This window comes from Myodes glareolus, chromosome 21, assembly GCF_982192425.1.
Source record: "Myodes glareolus chromosome 21, mMyoGla1.1, whole genome shotgun sequence".
Lineage (NCBI taxonomy): Eukaryota > Metazoa > Chordata > Mammalia > Rodentia > Cricetidae > Myodes > Myodes glareolus.
This window is the reverse complement of record NC_142046.1, coordinates 20,732,055-20,747,131: the sequence shown is the minus strand read 5'-3', so window position 1 is coordinate 20,747,131 and position 15,077 is coordinate 20,732,055. Positions and strand designations below refer to the sequence as shown.

Sequence of the window (15,077 nt, the reverse complement as noted above, 5' to 3'; positions counted from 1 at the left end):
CTGTACCGGGGGCGGCGTTCGCTAGCATCCCTTTCCGGGTTCAGATTAGGGGTCTGGAGAAGCGGGGAGCGCCGGAGCCGGGGTCCAGGCCGGGCTGGGCCGCTTGCTGCCTCGCGTGTGCAGCGGCGGCAGCAGGCGGTAGCCAGACCCGTGGACGAAGCGGGCACGGCCCGGTGCGGGGCGCCGTCGGCCGGACTGCGGCCGGTATTAAATAGGCGCGATGTTATTCTCGCTGCGGGAGCTGGTACAATGGCTGGGCTTCGCCACCTTTGAGATCTTTGTGCACCTCCTGGCTCTGTTGGTGTTCTCCGTGCTTTTGGCACTGCGAGTGGACGGCTTGGCCCCGAACCTCTCCTGGTGGAACGTATTTGTGCCCTTTTTCGCCGCTGACGGGCTCAGCACCTACTTCACCACCATCGTGTCGGTGCGCCTCTTCCAAGACGGGGAGAAGCGACTGGCTGTACTGCGCCTCTTCTGGGTTCTCACAGTCCTTAGCCTCAAGTTTGTCTTTGAGATGCTGCTGTGCCAGAAACTAGTGGAGCAAACTCGAGAGCTCTGGTTCGGCCTGATCACGTCTCCGGTCTTCATTCTCCTGCAGCTGCTCATGATCCGGGCTTGTCGCGTCAACTAGCCTCGTGCAGGGCTGATTGGAAATGGAGCACCGCCCAGCTGGAGTGCTGGCTCTCTCAGTTCAGACCCTACTTGACGCCACACTGGAGGAGCTTTGGTCAGAAATCAGTGTCTGCTTGTGCCCAGCGTACTGTCCAGTTTTCTCTATATCTAAGATTGTTTCCTCAGCAAAACTTAAAAGGGAAGCCTTGATTATTAAAATTTATTTCCTGTTATTCATGCTATGAGTTGTCAGATAATACTGAACTTTTCTGACATCTGGAAACTGTGTATAAGTAAAGTATCCTGATAGGCTCTGAGTATTTCCCATGGTGATGTACCCTTTCTAAATCAGCTTGTTCATTCAGCGGCACTGACCACTGACCTCAGCGCTTGCCCCTCCATAGGTCCAGGCCAGACTTGTTATACAATGGATAGTGTGAGAGAGCTTGCGTCACTCTTCCCTGTCCAGGGGAAGAATAGTCCTTTCTTCATTTCATCCCACACAGAGGGAGACAGCAGACTGTTGCAAAAAGGCATGAGTAGGATTATCTGCAGTCTGAGAAAAAACTCTTGGTCTCAAGACATTGCTTGATCGCCTGGCCCAACAGATTGCAGTTTCCCGGTGATCCCCACCACCTTGTGGCAAGCATCATTAGTACACCTGAGCTAGACAAACCTCTCTGAAGGACCAAAGACAGGAACAGGTTCTCACGTGCTCATGGGAATGGATACTTTACATAAGAACTTGTGAACAGCTTGAGTTTATTGACCCAAGATCTTTGATTTTATGTCAGTCGTGTGCCAAATGAGACCATTTGCTGAGATGGAAAAAAAAAATGTTTCTTGAAATCAACAATATATACCTAGACATCTCAGTGATTGAGAAGGTGAATGCGAAGTTGTTCCCTGCCGTGTGGACAGTGGCTCACAGGGCTGAGGTGGTTGGTGCCCTCGGAATATGGTAGAGCACAACGGGTGTTAGACTAACTATTTTTGGAAAACTCTTGTTTCTTGTTTTAGAAGATGGGTAACTTGCACCACTGCTGTCCCAGCTGAAAATAGCAGGCTCTACTTTCTAGAGCGTCATAACAGAGCCCTTGACTCCGTGTTAGTGCACATGGCCACTGGTGAGCTCTGGTGACACCCTATAAAGTTGAAAAGTGATGGGGGCTGGAGAGTTGGCTCAGTGGTTAAGAGCATTGCCTGCTCTTCCAAAGGTCCTGAGTTCAATTCCCGGCAACCACATGGTGGCTCACAACCATCTGTAATGAGGTCTGGTGCCCTCTTCTGGCCTGCAGACATACACACAGACAGAGTATTGTATACATAATAAATAAATATTTAAAAAAAAAAGAAAAGAAAAATGATGGCCTGAGGCCTGTTTTCTTTTCTTTTCTTTCTTTCTTTTTTAATGGCTCGGATTTGAGAATCAGAATTGTTTTTTACTTTTACTTTTTTTTTCTAAATAGGGTGTTATGTAGCCAACACTTGCCTCAAACTCACTTTTTTGTTTGTTTAGTTTTGTTTTTGTTTTTTCTTTCTTTTTTTTTTTGAGACAGGGTTTCTCTGTAGCTTTGGAACCTTTCCTGGAACTAGCTCTTGTAGACCAGGCTGCCTTGAACTCACAGAGATCCACCTGTCTCTGCCTCCCGAGTGCTGGGATGAAAGGTGTGCGCCACTACCACCTGGCTTAACTTCCAGTTTTATGTGATTCTGGGAATCAAACCCAGGGCATTATGTATACTAGACAAGCATTATATTAGTAGTAGTAGTAGTAGTAGTACTATTACTACTGAAACAGGAACTTTGTAACCTTGACTGGCCTGGAACTTACTTTGTACGCCAGACCTCAAACTCTCGAGGCTGGCCTCTCCCTCCCAAATGCTAGGATTAAAGGCATGCACCATCACACCTGGCTTAGGCAAGCATCTTACCAACTGAGCTACATTATGGTTTTTACATTTTAAAATTTCTCTCTCTCTCTCCCTCTCTCTCCCTCTCTCTCTCTGTGCGTGTGTGTGTGTGTGTGTATGTGCAGGCGCACATGCACCACACCACTCATGCAGGTTAGTTGTTAGCCTTGTGATATCAGAGCACACTCAGGTAGTCTGGCCTGCTTACAAGCACCTCTACCTGCTGAGCCATCTTAAGCTCTAAGTTTTACATTTTTAAAGGATTTAAAACAGGATGTCGCAGTGTTTCCTGAAGTGGCTGTAAAACAGAAAGAAAGGGGAGAAAAGGGACTTGGGGCTATAGCTTCATCATTAAGAGTGTTTATCTGTAATCACCGTTTGGGTGCGGGGGAGGCAGAAGGATCAAAACTACAATGTCATCACTGGCAGTGTAGTTGGAAGCCAGCCTGGGCTGTGAGATGCATCAGCCTGATAGAAGAGGGGAGTGGAGTCTAAAAAAGCATCAACAAAAGTTAATAATTAACAGATCTAATGTCACCTGCAGAGTACAGCTTTTTCAGCAGAACTGTATCTTTTTTAAAACAAATGAACAAAAAACTCAGGAGGTGTAGCCTTGGCTCTCCTGGAACTCCTTTTATAGACCAGGCTGGCTTGGAACTCAAAGAGGTCCATCTGTCTCTGCCTCCCAAGTGCTGGGGATAAAGGCGTGCACCACTATTGTCCGGCTAGATCATTCTTGCAAAAAAAAAAAAATCCTTTAAGAAAAGGATTTGCCGGGCCGTGTTCTTTAAATCCCAGCACTCGGGAGGCAGAGGCAAGCAGATCTCTGTGAGTTCGAGGCCAGCCTGGTCTACAAGAGCTAGTTCCAGGACAGACACCAAAGCTACAAAGAAACCTTGTCTCGAGAAAAAAAAAAAAGAAAAAAGAAAGCAAAGGATTTATATGTGGGTGTGTACCACGTGTGCAATGCCCGTGGCGGCCAGAAGAGGGCATTGAAGCCACAGGAGTGAGTTGCAGTTGTCCAGGTCAAGGAACCAAATCCAGTCCTTTGTGGAGGTCACATTCCTGACTGAGCTCTCACTAGCCCTGGGTCAGTTTTTATTGTGGCTGCAGAGACTGTCCTGAAGGTGTAGGATGTTTGTAGTGTGCCAGACTTTGCTCACTGGACGTCAGGAACAGCCTTCATCTGTAATAACCGAATCTTTCTTGTGACATTGGGATGTCTCCTGGTGACAGAGTCACTAGGTTAATAACTGCTTGTGGCCCTTGGCAGAATAGGGATGCTGATCTGTGCTCCAGTACAGCAGCTTGGCCCTCCTATGTCTGGGCATAGATACTTTAGCCTGGCTGATTTGCCCAGGCTGGAAGAAAATGTCTCTAACCCAAGATAGGGATGACTTTTGTCAAAGCAAGATAGAAGCTAAACTTTGGAGTGGTTTTCCTTTAACACTTCTTAGATTTTGTTTTGTGTTTCTGTTTCGTTTTGGTAATTTGGAATTGGGAAATCTGAGTAAAGAAGCCTTGAGTAGGGGGCTGGAGAGGTGGCTCAGTGCTTAGTGAGAAGCCTTGAGTATTAGAAACTAGCTTCCTTTAGGAAAGTGTCTTGAGGGGCTGTAGCTCAGTAGAAGAGTGCTTGCCCAGCACCCAAAAGGCTCGAGGTTCAATCTCTGATGCTATCAAGAGAAAAATAAAAAGTGATTTGGGAAAGGCTTCTGGAGAGCTGAAATTCAGTTTATAATCTCCTGTCTAATGGAACAGGCAGGCAGGTAAATCAGTGTTAAGGTGGTGCCAGATTCTAGACTGCCACGCAACCCAGAAGCCAGCAAGGCACACGTCCCTGGGCGGAATCCACTGTTTTTGCAGAGACCCACATTCCATGAAACAGAACTGGCTGTTGTCTGTAGGGCAGATAAAGGAAACACAGACTCCTAAACTTGGTCCCCAGTTTTCTTCGTTTTTCTTTTTCCATTTATTTTATTATTTATTTATTTAATTAATTAATTAATTTATTTTTCAAGACAGGGTCTCTCTAGCTTTGGGGCCTGACCTGGAACTAGCTCTTGTAGACCAGGCTGGCCTTGAACTCACAGAGATCCACCTGCTTCTACCTCCCAAGTGCTGAGATTAAAGGCCTGGCTTATTTTATCTTTTCAAGACAGGGTTTCTCTGTGTAACTATCCTGCAGCTCGCTTTGCAGACCAGGCTGGCCTCAAGCTCTGCCTGCCTCTGCTTCCCAAGTGCTGGGATTAAAATCGTGTGCTACCACTGCCTGGTTCCCCAATTTTCTAATGCCTCCAAGCAGTTGCCCTACTGTGTACACTGGAAACGGGTATAGATTGGGTAATATGCAGTTCTGCCCAAAGAAACTTCCTAAAGACTTGTCGGCTGTGAGGTTGTGACCCCCTTCCCACTCTTGGAGGTCAGGAGTTCAACAGAACTGGGACCTATCCTTACCCTAGTTTCTGTGCTCTTTTGTGTGACAGAACTGCCTAAGTGTGTGACGCTCTGCTTGTATGTGTAACCTGTTTGTGTGTAGAAATGAGGCTGCTTCCTTGGTGCGCAGGGCCACAAGTGGCAAACTGTGCACCAGAGGTTCACATACATAGGTCTAATTAACTCGGAGATCTACAAAACCGAGATTCTCGAAAAAAACAATTTTCTAGCTGAGTTGATCTCAGATGCAGGATTTCTAGGTCCTGAAGGGGCCCTCGCCTGTCTGTCCGCGGCGGTTCAAGGACTACAGATTGGAACAGGGCCTGGGCCCAAAGGTGGAGGGCCCCATGCTCTTGTGTACTGCCCACGGGGGCAAGGACCTCCCGGCTCTTGCGCACGGCTCTTTCCCAAGAAAACAGAGTGGCTGTGTGGGTGTCGAGGAAGTTGGAACTGTACCAAGGTCATCTAGGACGCAAGGGTCTGCTAGGTGCCGGGCCAAAACCAGCCCTAATTGTGATCCACAGGTGCCGGGTCCAGAGCGCAGAGGCGGAAATGAGGGGCAGCCATTGAGCCTCGCCTCGCTGGGGAGCGTGTCCACTGATCTTCACCAATAGCGATTGGCCGGTGCCGGTCGTAGTCCAATAAGGACGCCCTAGGGGAGGGTGTAACTGAGTGTCCTCCAATCAATTGGGCCGTATACCTCTACCATTGGCGGGCAAGTCTGCCCTTGGGTCAGAGCGCACTTGCCCAATTGGCGGCTACCAAGGGGGGCGTGGCACGGCGCGGTACTGAGGCAGGTAGTTGAGAGTCTGTCCGGCGAGCTGCAGCCTGTGCAGTCCCGTCCGCGGCTGCGTCCGCAAGCATGGCCGGCTTAGGGCGGCCGGGCCCGGGGTCGCGCACCGCGATGCCCGCCTGGAAGCGGGAAATCCTTGAGCGGAGGCGAGCTAAACTGGCCGCCCTGAGCGGAGGCCCGGGACCCGGAGCGGTGCCGGAGGGGCAGAGCGAGAAGCTGGTTCTGGCGGAGAGTCTGGGTCCGCTGAGCGAGAACCCGTTCATGCGACTTGAATCGGAGCGGCGTCGAGGGGCACGGCCCGCGCAGCAGCTGCTGGAGCTGTACCGTCGCGTGCCGGGCGTGCGTACCATCCGAGCCGACAACATCCTCATCATCGAGTCGACTCCTGGCTTCCCGCCCGCCGTGCCGCCCGCTGCGGGTATCCGCGCGGCCGAGGTAGTGGTGTACGAGGCGCCTCAAGAGACGCCTCAGCCGGGCCGTGTCAGCCGACTGCTGGAGAAGTTCGACTCGCCGGCCGCCCCCCGCAGCCGCGGGAGCCCGGAGCGCTCCCGCTCTGGGCTTCCGCAGCTTCCCGTGGCGCCTCCATCTACTGCCACGCGCGCTCCCACCAATCGGTCGTTGGCTCCTGCCCCATCGGTGCGTCTCAGCCAGCCCGCACTCCCTGTTTCGCCTGTTCCCGTTGCCCCGCGCGCGGGTCAGCGCTCCGCCTGTTGCGAGCCCGCGCACCCCGATGGTACCGCGGGCCCTGGGGCCCGGCGCAGCGACTTCCTACAGAAGACCGGCAGCAACTCCTTCACTGTCCACCCCCGGGGCCTGCCCCGCGGTGCGGTCAATCACTCGCTTTCTAATGGACCCGTGATCCAGAAGTTCCCGGCCGGCCCTGTCAATGGGTTGTCGGGCTCTCCTCCTGTTCCGGGCAAGTGGAAGCCAAAGGTGGAGTCAGGGGAACCCTCCCTCCACTCACCCCCAAGCCCTGGGACCCCAAGTGCCACTCCGGTTGGGCCCTCTGCCTTGCCGGCGCCTAGCCCAGCCAGTGCCACTCCCAACCAGCGCCGGTGGGTCTCCTCTGCCACCAGCGCCAATGACTCCTTCGAAATAAGGCCAGCCCCCAAGCCAGATGTGGAAACTATCCCAGTCGGGGACCTTCAGGCCAGGGCCCTGGCCAACCTCCGTGTTAACTCCCGCAACTCCTTCGTGTTGATCTCCAAGCGCAAGGCCCTTGGGAACCATTTTTCGGAGGGGAGGCAGTCAGTGGAGCCAAACGCGGAGGTAGGCTGGGCCTCTCAGAGCCAGGGGCTCAGAGCCCAGCCGGTGTCTACAGTGGATGGTGCACCTGTCCTAGAGAGGAGTACCTCGACTGCTGAGATGCAGTGGGCAGCTAGGGAGGAGGGCTGCCCCCGGACAGCCACTGCTGTCACAGACAGGTCTGTTAGGTGGCAGCCGTCATCCTCACCACCTCCGTTCCTACCAACCACTGTTGAAGCAGAGCCGACCGAGGGCTTGGTTCCTGGCTTGGCCAAGAATGGCCAGGAGCCTGGGAGGCCAGGACTTCCAGTCACCTTCATTGATGAAGTAGACTCAGAAGAGGAGACCTCCCAAGAAGCCCAACTGCCCTCCTCAGCAGTTGGTGGGCCCCTCCAGTACCACCTGCCCCTTGCCAGGCCTGGGCACACCGCAGAGCTCCCAAACCGAGGCAGCAACACTTTCATAGTGGTGCCCAAGAGGAAGCCAGAGACCCTTCAGGAGGCACACTTCAGTCCGGCCAATGGGCAGTCCCAGCAACAGGAGTCTGAGGAACAGGACACTGACAGCCTCTCAGGACCCCACCCTGCCCTAGAGAACACCCTTAAGAAACGCTACCCCACTGTACATGAGATTGAAGTGATCGGTGGTTACCTGGCCCTGCAGAAGTCCTGCCTCATCAAGGCTGGCTCGTCCAGAAAAAAGGTAAGTGGTAAGGAGAGGGCTGCTGGCAGGCATGGTCGGTTTCTGGATAAATGACAGACTTGGACTGTGTGGTTGTGCCAGGTTCTGAGCTCTTGTGAAGCTATGCTGGTTCAAGGCTGGGGTCGGTCAGCCTGTTGTTTACCCCCGAGATTTGGAAGGGAGAGCTGGCCAGGCAGCGCGAAGCCCCTGCAACCCTTTGGAATGGCTAGTTCCAACTAATTGCAGGTCTACCTTCAGGAAATAGCCTGGCCTGTTGGCTCTCACTTGGTCTTTGATTTGAAGGTAGCCTGGCATATTCCTATGGAGCCTGGCTTGGACAGATAGCCAGAGCCTGGATATGAGAATGTAAATGAGAAGCTAGGGCAGACCCTCCTCACTCTGAGGTCAGCCTAAACACATAGCCTATCAGCTGTGTGGCGCCAATTGGAGGTTCGCAGCACCCTGGAAGGTACAGGAGCTGGAGCTTGGCAGGCCTTTGCCTCTGCAAGCATGGACTGAGTACCCATGCTTCATACCAGACTTGGTCAAGAGGGCCTCAAGCGGAGAGACTCAAGAATAATCCCCTAGAGGCTCAGAACTGGCCAGAGTGAGCCGTATTTCCTGTCTACCTCTGGCTAGTGGCTTGGAACCCTCTGGGTACAAGGAAAGCGTTCCTCAGATTCTTCCTGATTGTTCCAGGGTCTGTGTTTGTCCCCTGGGGCAAATTCCAAGACCAACCACACATGACTCTCGGTCAGCTGGTAAAGGGAGGTGCACCTTTCCCTTCTGCCAAGATGGCACCCACAGTTTCTGCTCCAAAACAGCTAGAAGCTAGGCTCCCGGGTTGGCCACCTCCTGCCTCAGTTTCCATGGGGACCCTTTGTGACGAGCCACACCTCCTCACTCTTTTTATTTTTTCCCTCACTTTCTGCTTCCTGACACCATTGGCCTTGGCATCATCTTTCTTGCCAATTAATCTGCTGGGTCAGGAATCTCCAGTGGTCTCTCTTGGGGGACTCAGAGCTGTAACAGTTTTTACCACATGAGCCGACATCTCTTCTGTTCCACTTTCGTCTGTTCTTTACCCTGAGTTCTTGCTTGGGGTATATTGACCCAGGCCCCCTCCCCGTCTTTTTACGTCTTCCTTCCCTGCTTCCTGATCCTGACCTTCCTATCTCTGAGGTGGCCCCTTCCCGTACTTGTCCAAGAAGTGATGAAAGCACCCCTTATGTTGAGGAGGAAGCTGAAGCTTGGGAGGTTCATGAGGCCATGGAGCTCTTGGGACAGGAGCTGAGTTCAGATTCCTGTTTCTAGAACCTTGCCTCTAGGCGGGGATACTCCTCCACCTTGAACGTGGCTTCATCTTGAGACTGAAAGGCTGCTGCTACTAAGAGCCTGGCTACCCTGCCCTGTCTGGAGGCAACTGTGGGAGTCATTCCTGGCTGGGTTAAAGTGAGAAGAGCAGGTGTGATGTTCATGTCGATGTCAAAAATAAAAGCAGGGCAAGGCCCAAAAACTGTTGGGGATAGGGCCCTGGCCAGCAGCCTGGCTGTCTGGGCCAGTCTGAGGGAGTTGGGGGTCCAGATGGACGATGCTCATTACGGCCAAGTGTCCTGGGCAGGGCCTTCTGTAGCAGCACAACCTGCTGGTTGTGCTGTCCTGCCTGTGCATGCACCAGCTGCCCTGCCCAGCAAGACACAGAATGCCTGTGGGAGGGGGCAGGGCCCAAAGCTGCCCAACCTTCAGAGCTGTGTGCAGGGTGAGGCCTTCATGGACTTTGTCCTTCCCTGACATTCCTCCTACCTGCAGCCCCTAGGGAAACCCAGCGTATTTGTTTTGCAGCTCAAGTCATTGTCCTGGCCCAGACTCCTGCTTCCTCTTGGTTGGAGTAGGTGGACCCAGAGGATTTGGGGGCATCTGCACACTTTGATTCCCCTCCCCCATGACTGGGTGACCCCAAGGCAATGTCAGTGGTTTTCCAGGGTATAGCTGAGGGATTGCTCTTCACTGGGCCTTCTAGGCAGCAGGATATGGTGTGGGGTAGCCTACTTTGGGTTCGGCTGCTTGGAGAGCGTATGGTGGCTTCACAGGGATTCAGCCCTGCTCTGGATAGTAGTAGTGAGGGCGGATTTTATTGACCAGTGTCCTTGAGAGGCAGCTTGGCAGAAACATTCCATTTAGGCTATCTATTGGGAAAGAGAGTCCCTGTCTGGTCTGCACCTCTCTTCCCTCCTAGCCCCCACTGTTTTCTTGGCAAGAGGGGTGTCCTTTTACCCCTTCCTCCCTGATTGGGAGCACCAGTGGCTCCTACCTGGCTGGCTGCTTCTTCCTCTTTCCTACCTCCTGTTCCTGCGCCACACCCAAGCATGTTAGTGCCCTCAGGGCTCAGGCCTCCCCCATTCCCCGCAGGTGTAAAGTTCACCCCAACTTTCTGTGGCCCAGCAGTGGCCCTCAGCTTGCCCATTTGAAGGTGTGTCTATCCTTTTGGCTGTTTGCAGCAGCATCACCTTCCCTCAGTCTGCAGCTGGGTTAGCCTGAGTGTCGTCTCACCGGCCTTTCTTTCTGTGCCGTTTCTCTCCCCCAAGTCTTCTCGCGGGTGACCCCCTAGATGGTCTTTCTGGAGCCAGAGACCCCAGAGAGAAACTGGACCCTTATTTATGAGATCTCACTGGTGCAGGTCTGCCCTCAGGAGGAAGCAGTTGTGGATATCCCAGTTGGGTGGCTCTGATCTATTCTCCTGTCACCCTTGGGGACTTTGGCTGGGGGCCAGTGGGGGGATGGGAACCAGACAGTGCGTGCAAGGGAGTGGGGGCAGGGTCTGGCTAAACATCACCTTCAGCCAGGCCAGTGGAGCAGTTTCCCTGCTTTGAGTCCCAGGGTGGACACCATTTGGTAACCCAAGCTGGGTGTGTATGGGTAGGGCGGGCTGAAGGAGAACAAAAGGGCCCTGTAAAAGCTGGGAAGTTCTGCCACTAAAGGCCCCTGTGAAAGCCCAGAGGTTCCATCACCTGCCTGCTGTCTTAGGTGTGCTGGGTAAAGTCCCCCAGATACTGATGACCAAGTATATACAGTGACAATCCCTGTCTGTATTTCCCCCGCCTGCCCTGGCAGCTCCACCCTGGCAGGGGTCATAAGCATGAGTCACCATGCGACCCACTGACCTCTGCTGGAAGGGAGGAGGCCTATGAACACTGGTCTGGCAGAGGAGACAAGGGACATAGTAAGTGACTGGGGGGGGCAGCTGAGACTGGCAGGCTTGTGAGCCACTTCCCCACCCCCAGCCTGGCCTGGCGCTGCCAGGCACTATACCCACATGGATCTATCCCCTCAGCCTCCCTGCTGGGAACTGGTCATGCAGACTAATGAGGGTGTACTAATCCAGCTGGGCCCTGGCAGCTGGTCCTGTTTTCTCAGTAGTAGGGGGATGGGCCTCAAGGGCTCCATCCAGGGGCCGCTTAGATTTAGAAGGCCCTATACTGTCTTGGGCTCCTATTAGGGTGCCTGTCTCAGAAGGCTAGTGAGGAAGGCCAGGTGACAATGTCTACCGTATCTGTCTCCAGTTCAGTCTAGTCTTCAAGGACTAGATTGGCCTTGAGGCCAGAGCAGAGTACAGCATGCCTTCATTATGACAGGAGTAGACATCTCCTGACCCAGGGAGTTCGTCCATCTCCTGTTCATGTGTGCAGGTGGCCAAAGTAGGGAGGACCTGCGAGAACAGATCTCTCTGAGCAGGCCCTGGTCCTGGGGGTGGGGGTAGGGGAAATCTCCCAATGGGCAGAGAGGGCTCAGGGGTATTAAAGCCATGTGGGCAAGTGCAGCTGTTGGTTGAGGGACAGGAGGCAGGATGCTGTCTTGTTCTTGTTCGTTCAGGCCTCCTGCTTTTGTGGGCCCTTGTGCATTGTGGTCTGTGCTGGGGTCACTTTGCCGCCTCAGGACAGGCTCAGGCCTCCTGCTAGGCTACTCTTCCATCCTGCTGGGCCTCTGGCTCCTTCCAGGGGAAGAGGGGGAACCTGAGCTGGCTGTCGGTGTCCTGTGCCTGGGAGTTTAATATTTCGAGCCCGGCAAGACTGCCCCATCTGCTGCACATGAGCGCTCATGTTCATTACCAGCCCACTAGGCTGAGCGCAGCTGAGGGCTAGGGAACCTCAGCAATCATAACTGAAGCGTGGGGACAGGGACACTCCCGCATGCAGGAGGATCATGACAGAGGATGCCCACAGCTTTCTATCCTTCAGAACCAGGCTACTGGGACAAAAGGGAGAGTTTGCTTGAATATGAAATTCTGGAGTCACTGAGGTATACACAGTAGGGTAGGAGTTGGGGGGGGGGGTCATTGATGGTATTGCTGGTACCCTAAACTCTATGGAAATGGGACTCCCACTAGCCTGAAAAATGCATGATGGTACCTAGCACCAACTTCCTGGGTATCAGCCTCTTAAGCAGGTTCCTGCAGTGTGATGGTTGGTGCACAGATACCCAGAACGTGGAATTAGTCTTAGGAGCTGCTGCAAGCAGAAGATGGGATAGGTGAGGCCTATAACTCTCGGTAGAAGGGTCTTCTCTCCGTTAGCGTCTCTGCTTAGCTGGGTGGTAGGACCCCTGCCGACGTGGCTTTTACTCCTAGATGAAGATCTCCTTCAATGACAAGAGCCTGCACACAACATTTGAATACCCTTCTGAGAGCTCCCTGGCCCAAGAAGAAGCGGAGGAAGAAGAGGAGGAAGAGGACGATGGTGAAGAGGAGGAAGTGGGGCTTGACTCAGAGAAGTCCTTTTCCCTCTTCCTGCCCCGGGCCACATTTGTAAGCAGTGTGGGACCTGAGAGCCCCCGACTACCAGATGGCAGCTCAGGTAATCACCGCCGGTTGGGATGGGCAGGCTGGGAGTGGAACCTGGCCCACATTTTCCAGGTGTCCATACCTGTTCTCTTTGGTTCACAGGCCTGTCCAGCTACACTCCCAAGCATTCCATGGCCTTCAGCAAGTGGCAGGAACAGACACTGGTGCAGGCTCCAAGTGAGGTGGAACTCCCACCGAAGGAGGTCATGGTAAGCCAGGTGGAGAGAGGGGTGGACACTCAGACCCCCAAGGGCTGACTTACTGGGGAAGGGGGTTGATGCCTGGAAAGGCTTAGTGGCTATATTCTATTCTTTCAGCTCACACCTGCCAGTCAGAATGATCTCTCGGACTTCCGCAGCGAGCCAGCCCTCTATTTCTGACCCCTGGAACTGCCAGGATGGCTAAGACTTAGGCCCAGGTGTGGTGGTTCTGGAAGCCAGTCCATGCCCAGGAGCCCTGACTTTATTCTGTACCCCCTTCCATCTGGCTCTTTGGGCCTTCCTCTCTCTCTGTCACCTTCTACCTTTAGGTTCAGGTCTGAATCTCATTCCCCTTTGGGGGTGCCAAGGAAGAACAGGTGGGAATTGCCTACAGGACAGGTTGACATCTGTCTATAACATCCCATCTGAGATGAGGTAGAAAGCCTGAACAGACTTTGCACCAGAGTGCTGTCTGTCCTGCCTCTTGGCTCCTACCTTCTGGGGAGGGGCCACTGTCAGGAGTGAGAGGCTGTCCTAGCTATTTGCTCTTTGTTGAATGAACCCCAAGCTCCTGCCCTCAGCCCATGATTCTACTATGGTGGCACCCTTCATGATAGATGACAGGGTTATTTTTTTCCCCTTTCTGATATTGGACTCAATAAACAACACTGTAACAAGGCTGCTTTTGCCTTTTTTACACAGTTCTCAGTCTGAGAATAAGGTGGAGGCCTAACTTGGGCACCTGCACAAAGAAGCAAAAGGTGGCCTTAGTCTGGTGTTCTTATTATCTTGAGGTCTTGCTGGTCCAGGCTCTTGTTCTCCCCACACTAAGCCTACTACTTTCTCCCTCACAGTACAGTGGGAAGTGGACCTACTCTCTGGGGTCTGGAACTCCGTGTCCCAGGGATCTAGATGCCAGATGGGAGGAAGGCAAGTGTTGTAGATGACAGGATTCACCATGGGGCCAGGAGCCTAGGAATGTAGCTACTGTGTACACCACAGGAATGGGGCTAAGTGAACTTGGGAAATCTTTTCTCATGTTTGATTTGGATGCCTCCTGCCCTATGAGACTGCAACAAGGCTATAGCAACAGAGAACTCCCAAGAGTTTAGGGAGATGCAGAGCTGCCTGCTTGGAAGCTGTGTTCTCAGAAGCCTAGGCAGCCAGTGAAGATGTAGGACTATCTACAGACATGGGCATATGGTCATAGGCACTGAATGTAAATGTCTTCCTGTTACCTAAGGGCAGATATAATGCTTGACTGGCTCAGATGGAGTGTTATGTATGTTTTCCTCAGAGAATAAGTCCGATTTTATGGACACTTTTTTAAAAAAGGGCCTCACACTGTACCCCGAGAGCTGGCCTACAGTTTACTATGTGGCCTAGAACAGCCTAGAACTTAAGGCCCCCTTCTTCCTCAGTGCTGGGATTATAGGTGTAGACTATCAAATCTTTCTTCTGGATCTTCTTGGTCAACAAATACTTCCAAGCTTGCCTGAGAAGTTGTGGTAAAGAGCTGGGCCATAGGGCTCCTGGAAATAGGAATAAGCGACACCCATGGTTGGGAGCTGAGTCCTGGCAGCAGCAGCAATATATTGGGCCAAACAGAACTTGGAGGAATGGACAAGATGAAGAACCCCAGTCCATGCTGAGACCTAGAACCACAACAGCTGGTATATACATTGGAAAGTGAGACTCCAGCCCTCTGATGCCCCCATATCCAAGGAGTCTGGGATGACTGGAAGTGTCACCCCAGCCCCTGGCATTCATCCTTGGGGCACCAATGGCGCAGAAAACTCCATCTCAAGCCCCCTCCCTCTGGGAGTTGCCTTGATCTGGACTCCACCTCCGGAAAAGCCTGCCAAGCTCTGACCCCTTCCCAGGGAGGGTCAGGACTACTCCCAGAGGTTATTTAGGCTGCTGCCAAGGAAAAGGACACATGGTTTTCAGGTTTTGCGTGGTCCCCCACCCCCACCCTGTATCTCGTTCTCTCTCCCTCGCCATGTTCCTGGCCACCCGGGAGTGCTGCATTTATTAAACGTGGATATTTTTTATTAAGTCTAATTTGGTCTAGCTGGAATTATTTGCATAGGAGGAGAGGCTTGTCTTAAGAGCATTCCTAACAATATAGTGTTGCCAGCTGTCTCTGAGCCAGGTTCTGTACTGACCACCATGGTATAGCAAAGCCCTCACAGGAAAGTTGTTTGTGTGCTGGCCTCAGGGAAGAGACTAGCACCTTTATAAGGAGAGTTAGGGGTTAGGGCTGGCCTCAGTTCTGTGTTCTGAAGACAGGACAGTCAGGGAAAACTGCAGGCCTTCCTTCCTACCAACAGGATACATGATAGCTGGCAGACGATGCCACA

At 52.9% G+C, this 15,077-nt stretch overlaps 2 protein-coding genes across 2 annotated transcripts; both read left to right on the top strand.

Moving 5' to 3' along the window:
• Positions 1-6: 6 nt before the first annotated feature.
• Positions 7-845, top strand: Tmem203 (transmembrane protein 203). The gene has a single exon (XM_048425674.3). It carries the CDS (start codon positions 221-223, stop codon positions 629-631), a length of 411 nt encoding a protein of 136 aa, XP_048281631.1. The 5' UTR covers positions 7-220; the 3' UTR covers positions 632-845.
• A 4,903-nt stretch (positions 846-5,748) lies between these two features.
• On the top strand, positions 5,749-13,392 carry Tprn (taperin). The gene is made up of 4 exons (XM_048425986.3): positions 5,749-7,698; positions 12,302-12,527; positions 12,617-12,723; positions 12,832-13,392. The coding sequence occupies exons 1-4, from the start codon at positions 5,821-5,823 to the stop codon at positions 12,892-12,894; spliced, it is 2,274 nt and encodes a 757-aa protein (XP_048281943.2). The 5' UTR covers positions 5,749-5,820; the 3' UTR covers positions 12,895-13,392.
• Positions 13,393-15,077: the final 1,685 nt, after the last annotated feature.